A 9012-nucleotide genomic window follows, 5' to 3' on the forward strand; every position below is an offset into this window, starting at 1 on the left:
TCACTGATAAAAATAGAAATTTTATTCTGCGGAGGAAGATACTACATCGGTGGGGGTGGGGAGCCACTAATAGCTACAATGGAAGGAAATGCTGATTCCGGTAGGCAACGGCATCTTTGAGAAATTGGGGAGAGGAAGAGAGGGATCAGAAGAGGCTGGAGAGCAGAAGGAGAGGAGAAGGGAGAGGGATTGGGGTGGGGTGGAAGTGGTCTCTGCAAGCCAGGCCGGAACCCAGCACAATAAATAGTTTTATTTACAACAACCAAACTCGTGGCTTTGTATCCACGATTCAGTGCAAATTATTTACACACTGATGAGGAGGCAGGACAGGAAGGGGTAGGAGGTGGGTGAGGGAGGCATGGCTCACAGCTGTTCAATGGCTCCATGACAGAGGCTGGGAGAATGGGGGTATTTCTGCTGGGTCCCCCAACCTCCTTTTCCACATCACCACAGCTGCCCTTTCACCCTAGAACCTCCCGGTTCCGTTGTAGGTGGGGAGGAGAAAGGCCCTGCTGTCCAGGTGTGTGTTCAGCGTCTGCACCCTTGGCAGGAGAATGGGAAGGGCGTGAGAAGATCTGGAGAAAAAACGGAGGATAAAGGGGAGGGAGAGAGGCGGGGGGGGGGGGGGGGGGGGGGAGTCACTGGCGCGGTGGAGGAAGCAGAGCCACATGGTCAGAAGCTGACTCCCACGGGGAAGGGAACAATCCTTCTCTCACCTCCTGGCCAAGCAGGGGGCAGTGCAACAAGGGGTCTCCCGGGAGAGGGAGGGAGGTAGGTCCGGGGCAGGTCCATCAGGATGGCAAGAGGGTTCATGCCGGCCCAGGCAAGTGGTTTCAGGAGTCCCCCGGTAGGAGGAGGTGGGAGAAATGATCGCATACGCATGAATCGCGGGGGTTGTGGCTGGAGGGACTGGGTGGGCACGTATCCGGGTGGGCTAGAGGGGAACGCTCCTGGGGCGAGTCCGCGAAGCGTCTCACAGACACTCGTGCAGTACGCGCGTGTGCGTGCAGTTGCGGCAGCTGACGTGGCAGCACCAGTGGAAGGTGCAGTTGCAGCGCTCGGTGACGCGCTGTGTGCGCGTACGGTGGCCCCGGCCACAGCAGAGCAGCTCGCAGCCGTCCAGCGCGGGCGAGGAGCTGTTGCAGGCGCGCCCGGCCGTGCCCGCCGTTCCCAGGCGTCCGCTGTACGTGCAGAAATTGGGCGATTTCTCGAAGTAGACGAGGTCGTGGGGGGAGGGCGGCTTGTGCGCCGGGTCCTCGGGCTCCAGGCGCAGCAGTTCCGCCCTCGAGGCGCGGTTGCTGCCGCGGTTGCCATAGAGGACGCGCGAGGCGCCATCGAATCGGTCGCGCAGCACGTCGCCCACGGCGCGCAGCGTGGGCAGCCGCATCCAGCACGTGCGCACCGTGCACGAGCCCGACATCCCGTGGCACTTGCACTCCTGGCGCATCTCAGAGAACACAGTCTGGGGGGAAGGAGGAAGAAAGGGTGTCCCGGGGCACTGTCAGGGCCAGAGCCACCACCGTCCCAGATACCGCCCCCTCCCGGACCCTGCCAGGACCTCAGCAAAGGCCCAGGCTTAGCCCTCGTGCCGAGATTTGAACCCCAGGCCCAACTGCTCCACGCGGGATAGTGGTCTCGGCCTCCAAGCCTCGTTTTTTGAATCTGTACAACGGAGGGCTGCAGGCAATACATTCCACGGGTTCCATGACTTCTAATGTCTTCAGTTCTACCTGCCCTCAGCCACTATCTCTTCCATTCTCTGCCTTCCTTCCACATCTCCTGCATCCTCTGCATCCTCGGGACGTCCTCTCCTGATTCCCTACTCTGACGCCTGGCCTTATCACCGATCGTCACTCCCCAAGTTCGAGGTTAGCCCCTGCTCAGGGACTCGGAGATCCCTGCCACGCCACTCCGCTTCCGTGCGGAGCCCCTCAAGCCCGCTCACCGTGCGGCCAGCCTCGTTGTTGTGAAGGTTCATGAGGAAGCGCAGGTCCCGCCCCTTCTCCCCGGAGTCCACAAACTCCCTGCCGAAGAGGCGGCCGAAGTCGATGTTGTCGCTGCAGCCCCCCCAGTGCCAATCGGGGCCCCCAGGGCCGCGCCGCCGATAGTCGCACGTGCAAGACTCGATGGAGCCCTCTGAGCAGGAGCGCGCCACCGAATGGGTAACCCCGGCGGAGGTGATAGCGAAAATAAACGCCGTTTCCCGACAGCCTGTGAGAGAAGGGAGCGGGGATCAGCGAGGGGGTACGCGGGGTGCTGCCAGCCTCCTTGGTGGAGGGCTTGGGACCTTTGACTCCGCCCTTAGAGTCCCGAGAGCCGGCGGCCGGCTGGGTTGGGAAGCTGATCTCCTAGAGAAAGCACGTGCGTGGGCACGCAACCCTGTCCACGCTTGTAATCACGCGTTCCTGAGTCTCAGGGCGCATTTGGCTCCTCAGTGGGAGTGGGGCAGGTCCAGAGGGAAAAACTGAAAAGAGGGGAGGGGAAGAACTCTGCACTTGCCAAGACCTCTCCGCGCCCCAAACTTTCGGCCCCTGTCGGCGATGCAAGCCTTGCTGGGCTGGAGGCAAGACACACTCGCGGAGATCAGCTTCCCAGGCGCCTTTGAGAGGGGCCGGGGAGACGGTGGCGAGCCGGCGTCCACGACTCAGAACTCGCTTTTGCTGGGGCAGTGGCGCAGAAAAGTTAAGCTTCGCGCCGGAGGTGCACGGCTTGCAAACGCCTGGTAGAGCTGGCGCTGGGCACGAAGCTCTTGACGGGTTGATCCTGGAACCCTGCAGGCGCCTGGGACATCTTCCCTGCACTCGCCCGCCCCTGCCCTGCGGGTGACCCTGCGTTCCCCTGGTCCCGGAAGTGTCGCTTTCCTGGGTACCCACCTCGGTTGACGATCTTGCCGAAGAGGTGGGGCCCCGTAGCCGTGGGGCAGTTCCAGCGGCGGTTGCGGAACTGCCACTTGCACTCTCGCACAGCGCTCTGCAGCCCCCCGCTCACGCTGTGCAGGATCCCCGGGTTCTGGCGGATCAGCCTCCTCTGTTTGCGGCTCAGCAGCTGAAGACTGGGCTCGAGCACCAGTTGTAGACTCTTGGAGTCGGTCAGCAGGTTCGTGGAGGAGGCTACGTTCACGATGCCCCTGGTGAGATGCGTGGTAGGAGCTCAGGCTCTGGTAGGGGACCTGCTCCCTAAGCAAAAAGATCGTGTCTACCCTGTCCTCTTCCTGGGACTATTTGCTTGAGAGAGCAGCAGGAGATCAATAATGAGGTAAAGACTCCGAGCTCCCTGGCTAACTGGTTTGAAAGGAATGGGCGTCCAGAGTGTTGTGCAGGGCCGCTCAGGACCCTGGGCCTGGGGACTGGACAGGGGAGGCATGGGAAACCTGAAGACTAGATGTCCACCTTGACTCTGAGAGACTGCTTCCCCGGGAGCCTGGGCAAGGAAATCCTGGCCTGGAGTCCATGCCCACCCAAGGGGTGAAATGCTCAGGAGTCCCACCCTCCTCTCGCCTCCTTTCTGAGCGCTGGCCTGGCCCTTCGCTTCCGAGGCAGGGAAACCCGTGGTGTGGCTACCCCCGCGAGGCTGGGTTTGGGGCTCAAGGGAAAAGGGCGGTGCCAGATGGGAGTGGGCTCCCTGCCTGGAGGGAGTATCGTGGGCCGCCGCGGGCGGACCGTTCACCCCACCTCCTCAGAACTAGAGTCTCTGGGGCAGCTCCGCTCCAGAGCGCCCCTCGGTGTCTCAGAGGGAAGTCAGTGCGGTGGAGCGAGCCTGTCTGCGGACGGATCCCAGAGCGTGGGAGCTGGCTGGGGCTGGCCCCTGGCTCTGCGCCCCGGGACAAGTGGCGACCCCGCACCAGCTCACTTACCACCATCGGCCACTGCTGTTGGCGGCCAGGGCTGCGGGCAGAGCGGCCAGCGCCAGCCACAGCGTAGCAGAAACCCAGCCGGGCAGCAGCGCCCAGTGCCCCATGGCCTGCCCGGCCTCGCCTGCTCTGTGCTGAAGTTGGGGCGGCTTTGGCTGCTGCCCGCGACGGTGGGACGGGTCGCGGCGGTGGCGGCGGTGGCGAGAATTCGCAGTCTGGCTCTAACAGCCCTGGGGGCGGGCGGCGGGCAGCATGGCTCGCGGTCCCAGCTGGTGGGCTGAGGCAGCCACGGCGGGCGGCACCGCCTCTTATAGTTGCGGCGCTGGCTGAAGTGACGATAGGAGGCTGCCCGCCGGGCCGCACCGTGGCACCAGGGCGCACCGGTCAGGGGCGCAGACAATGGGCAGCGAGCGGGGCCGTGGCTCCCGCCCGTCTGAGGCGAGAGCTGACGGGCTGGCCGTCGGGGCTCACCCCCGCCCCCTGCCCGGTGGCTCCCGCCTCCGGGCCTGCACTGGCCGCCGACCCCTCCCCTTGGGACGCCCTCCCACGCGCGCCCGCCTCACTCCTCTTCGCGTCCGGAGCCCGTCGGGGACCAGCGTCCGCCAGGGGGCGCGGCGACAATGTGCTAAGGGGAGAGTCTGCCGGGAGCCCAGCCGCTTCGCCACCACCGGCTGTGGGGCTGTCCCCTCGACGTCACCCTGGGCCCGTCTGGCGTCCTCTCTCTCCCCACTCCTGAGTAGAGGAAGGAAAGCTGTGATTCTGGGCAGCGACTCCGGGGAGACGCCTCCTGCTTTGGAACCCCCGACGGCTGGACAGGGAAGGATAAGGGGGAGACTGGGAGTGGGGTCGTGGTCAGGGAAATCCTGAGGGTGGGTTTGTGGGGTAAGTTCACCAGAGAGAAAACCGGGGACCGCGGCAGTTTGTGTTTGTGGGCTGGTAGGAGTGCACAAGTGACTATGGGGTGTGTGTGTGTGTGTGTGTGTGTGTGTGTGTGTGTCTAAGTGAGACAATGCAAGGGTGAATGCATATGAGAATATGTGAGTGTGTTCTGAGGGTGCACACTCGTGTGTGTCCTCATGGAGAGAAACTCCATGTTTTGAGGAGGGACGTTAGGGAACTTTCCAAAGAATCTTGGCATGTAGCTCAGGTCAGAAGGGATCAGTCGAGTCATCTTGTCACAGCCACCACCTGGGGCAGTGCATCATCTATGTGTCGGGAAGGAGGTGGCGGCCACTGTCAGGAAAGACCCAAAGACTGACTGAGGGATGGAGTGTCTGGAACTGTTTGTGGAGGTGGGTGGATGGGTGGATGAGTGTGCGTGCGTGGGGAGATTAACTATGCATATATGTGTCACTCTCGCCGTGTATACCTTGTGTCACCCTATGGTGTGTCACTCTGTGGCATGTATCAACATGTGCATGTCACCGGGGGAGGGGACTGAGCCTGCAACCAAGGCGGCATCAAGGTGGACAAAGCCTGGAGTAGCTGAGTCTCTGTGGATTAGGCTCAGGAAGGGCAGTGGAGTGGGTGTCAGGTGTGCGTGTGGGTGGGGAGGGCTGGGAAGAGAAGAGTTGCTGGCTGAGCTGAACCCAGAATAGGGAACTTGTGCCTCCACGTGTCTGCTTCTTTTTGGATTTTTCTGCCAAGTTTCTCTCTTCTTGCAAAATTCTGGCTCTTTCCACTCTCACCACATTTGAGATATCCCGAATGCTTGCAAGCATCTCCTCCACTGTAGGCTTTTCTCTTTTTTCCCAGGGACCCCAATTCAGCTTCAAGGCTACCTTGGCCTCCTATTGAAGAGGAAGTGGCTGCTGTCCCCTGTACTGGGGCATAGGGAGCACCACCAGCTTTGTCATCATGCCCTACCACCACACACAAATGGCCCCTGCAAGGAGGGAGGACCTCCTCCCTTATGTCTCTCTTCTCTCTCACTTTACAGAGGGGAAAAAAAAATAGATTAAGAAGTTGTCCAAGGTCTACACAGCTAATGAATGAATAAATGGGGCACGTGTCTGGCCGAGTCGCTGGTGCATGTGACTCTTGATCTTGGGGTTGTAAGTTTGAGCCCTACAGTGGGTGTAGAGATTACTTAAAAACAAAATCTTAGGGGCACCTGTCTGGCTCAGTGGGAAGAGCATGAGACTCTTGATCTCAGGGTCCTGAGTTCAAGCCCCACTTTGGGCATGGAACCAACGTAAAATAAATAAATAAATAAATAAATAAATAAATAAATAAATAGTAAGCTTCAAAATTAGAATCTTAAAAAAAATGAACAAGTTGGTAGACCCAAATTAAAACTCAGATCTGGGGTGCCTGCGGGCCTCAGTTGGTTACGTGTCTGATTTCTTGATTTCAGCTCAGGTCATGATCTCATAGTTCGTGAGTTCGAGCCCTGAGTCAGGCTCTGTGCTGAACAGCTCAGAACCTGCCTGAGATTCTCTCTCTCCCTGTCTCCCTGCCCCTCCCCTGTGTTCTCTCTCTCTCTCTCTCTCAAAAATAAATAAACTTTAAAAAACTCTTTTTGACTCAAAGCCAATGCTCTTTCCACCTAATCAGCTTTTGTGAGTGTGTAGCAATACAATAAGCTATGGACCCCATCTCAAAATTGACAGATAATTAAAAATGATTTTTAGGATCTTTCTGTCTCCCTTTTGAATCCTCTCTTTTTCACCTCCCCTGCTTTTAGGGTGCTTTCTAACTGAGTATGTACCCGGGTCTGATCCTGAAGAGTTCTAAGCCTCAGAAATGATCAGATATCCCATTAAAGGCAGGGAAATCACTCTAAGGAGTCCATGTCTGATAAGTTTAATTAATCTTCTTGGGGCATCTCCATTTTATTTTTTATTTAAAAAATTTTTTTAACGTTTATTTATACTGAGAGACAGAGAGACACAGAGTGTGAGCAGGGGAGGGGTAGAGAGAGGGGGAGACACAGAATCTGAAGTAGGCTCCAGGGTCTGAGCTGTCAGCACAGAGCCCGATGAGGGGCTCGAACTCACAAACTGTGAAATCATGACAGGAGCGGAAGTCGGATGCTTAACCTACTGAGCCACCCAGGTGCCCCAAGGGCACCTCCATTTTAAATGAGATGCTTATTAACCAAGATGAAGCCTGATGGAGGTTTTTTAAAATTTGTTATTTTAGTGTTTATTTATTTATTTTTTAAATCATGTTTATTTATTCTTGAGAGAGACAGAGCAGAGGAAGGGCAGAGAGAGAGAGAGGGAGACACAGAATCCAAAGCAGGGTCCAGGCTCTGAGCTGTGAGCACAGAGCCCGACAAGGGGCTTGAACCCACAAGCCGTGAGATCATGACCTGAGCTGAAGTCAGACGCCCAACTGACTGAGCCACCCAGGAGCCCTAGTGTTTATTTATTTTTGAGAGAGAGAGAGGGGCATAGTGCAAGTGGGGGGAGGGGCAGAAAGAGAAGGAGACACAGAATCTGAAGCAGGGTCCAGGCTCTGAGCTGTCAGCACAGAGCCCGATGTGGGGCTCGAACTCATGAACTGAGAGATCATGACCTGAGAAGTCGGCCACTTAACTGACTGAACCACCCAGGTGCCCCCTGATGGAGGTTACTTTTGAGGGCAATATCCTTCCCAGGCCTATTGCCCAGTCCAGTGCACCTGACCCTCCCAAGGATTTGACCCTGAGAGACAAGATGTTCTGGGTCCAGCATCCTCCCCAGATCCAAAATCCAGTAGTCTCTACGGAGGGCACCCAGCACAGAAGGCTCAAGTAAATAGACAAAGTACCATGGGCAGCTTGTCCTTCATCCCTTAGGAGTTTATTCCCACTGGGGCCTGGGCCATGTGCTTTGGCCTGTGGATTGATTAAACCCCATGGAAGCTGGAGATGCACTGGAAGACAGGAAGCCCTTTCTGTGGCTCCTGGTGACAAGCAGAGGTGGGAAGAAAGAAAAGACGAGCTGGTATCCTTTGTTCTACCATTCCACCCACCAGGAGTAGTGACGAAAAGTGGGCTCTAAGGGCTCTAAGTCTGAGTCATGCTATGAATGACCTGGCCCAAATTTCTATTTAGATCAAATCATTACTCTATCAATTGTCCTGTTTCTTTCTTGTTTCTTCAATTTACCTCTATGCTGGATCATACCCATCAGCAGGCAAAATGCTGTAATATCTCCCCTCTAAAAACTCTAAAGCTTCATTCGACGCCACATTACCTCCTGAGATTGCTCCATTTCTCAGCCCTCTTTTACTGCAAAAGGGCTGCTTTACTCAAAAGGGCTGCTTTAATCACTAGCGCCAATTTCTTTTCTTTATTCCCTCTTTCCACCCCGATCGCCTCTTTGAATCTGCTACACCTCCTGATCAAAATCATCCATGACCTGTTGGCTCTCATCCTAACCGACTTTTAAGGAACAGCAGACAGAGTTGAACACTTTCTCCTTCTTGGAATACTTCCTCACTTGGTTTCTAGAACACCATTCCTACCTCCCTAGCTGCTCACCTTCTCAGTCTTCTATCTGGTTGCACCCTGTATACCCAATTTCTAAGCTTCAGAGTGTACACCAATTCAATTTGGAGTTTCTTTCCAGTCTACACTCATTCTCTTGGTGATCTATTCAGTCTCATGCTCCCTAATTTATATCTCTGGCCCTTAACCCTGAACTGGACTTGCACACCTAACACTTGAATTAGCATATCAAGATGTACATGTTCAAAACTGAACTCCTGGGGCACCTGGGTGGCTCAGTTGGTTAAACATCCGACTTCAGCTCAGGTCATGATCTTGCGGCTCACAGCTCAGAGCTTGGAGCCTGCTTCAGATTCTGTCTCCGCCTCTCTCTGCTCCTCCTCTGCTCATGCTCTCTCTCTAGAAAATAGATAAACATTAAAAAAAAAACAACAGAAAACACTGAACTCCTGATTCTTCCCCATCCTAACCAGGTCTTTCTTCAGTGGTCCCATCTCAGTAAATGGCCACTCCATCTTGCTCCCCGCCCCCCCCCCCCCCCAGTCTCTTATCCACAGAGCAGCCAGAGGCATTCTTTCCAAAACAGAAGTCAGATCATTTCATTCCTCTGCTGGGAATTTTCCAATGCTCCCCAATCTCACTCAAAGAAAAAGGCAAAATCTTTACAGTGGCCTCCACAGCCCTATATGGTCCATCTTGCTCCTTCCTTGTCCTCTCACTTCAT

At 56.1% G+C, this 9012-nt stretch overlaps 1 protein-coding gene across 2 annotated transcripts; it reads right to left on the bottom strand.

Moving 5' to 3' along the window:
• WNT1 (Wnt family member 1) lies at positions 1 to 4322 on the bottom strand. Of its 2 annotated transcripts, XR_002072420.2 has the most exons (5): positions 3854 to 4322; positions 2874 to 3127; positions 1946 to 2211; positions 717 to 1462; positions 1 to 575 (listed from the first exon to the last, which is right to left on the bottom strand). XR_002072420.2 is itself a non-coding variant. In XM_019419222.2 (4 exons), exons 1-4 carry the CDS (start codon positions 3955 to 3957, stop codon positions 974 to 976), a joined length of 1113 nt encoding a protein of 370 aa, XP_019274767.1. In that variant the 5' UTR covers positions 3958 to 4322; the 3' UTR covers positions 1 to 973. The 2 variants fall into 2 exon arrangements, 1 of the variants encoding a protein (XP_019274767.1); XM_019419222.2 differs by having other exon boundaries at positions 1 to 1462.
• Positions 4323 to 9012: the final 4690 nt, after the last annotated feature.

The sequence above is a fragment of the Panthera pardus genome, unplaced genomic scaffold (genome assembly GCF_024362965.1).
Source record: "Panthera pardus isolate Hobbes unplaced genomic scaffold, ASM2436296v1 HiC_scaffold_6, whole genome shotgun sequence".
In the NCBI taxonomy this organism is placed as follows: domain Eukaryota; kingdom Metazoa; phylum Chordata; class Mammalia; order Carnivora; family Felidae; genus Panthera; species Panthera pardus.

What these genes read in the sequence shown, in the direction of transcription:
- WNT1 (XM_019419222.2), bottom strand. Translation starts at nt 3,957, where the DNA reads ATGGGGCACTGGGCGCTGCTGCCCGGCTGGGTTTCTGCTACGCTGTGG. An exon ending in AACAGCAGTGGCCGATGGTG is followed by an intron (nt 3,128 to 3,853) that starts GTAAGTGAGCTG and finishes GCATCTCACCAG; the next exon opens with GGGCATCGTGAACGTAGCCT. An exon ending in ACAACGAGGCTGGCCGCACG is followed by an intron (nt 1,463 to 1,945) that starts GTGAGCGGGCTT and finishes CCTTCCCCCCAG; the next exon opens with ACTGTGTTCTCTGAGATGCG.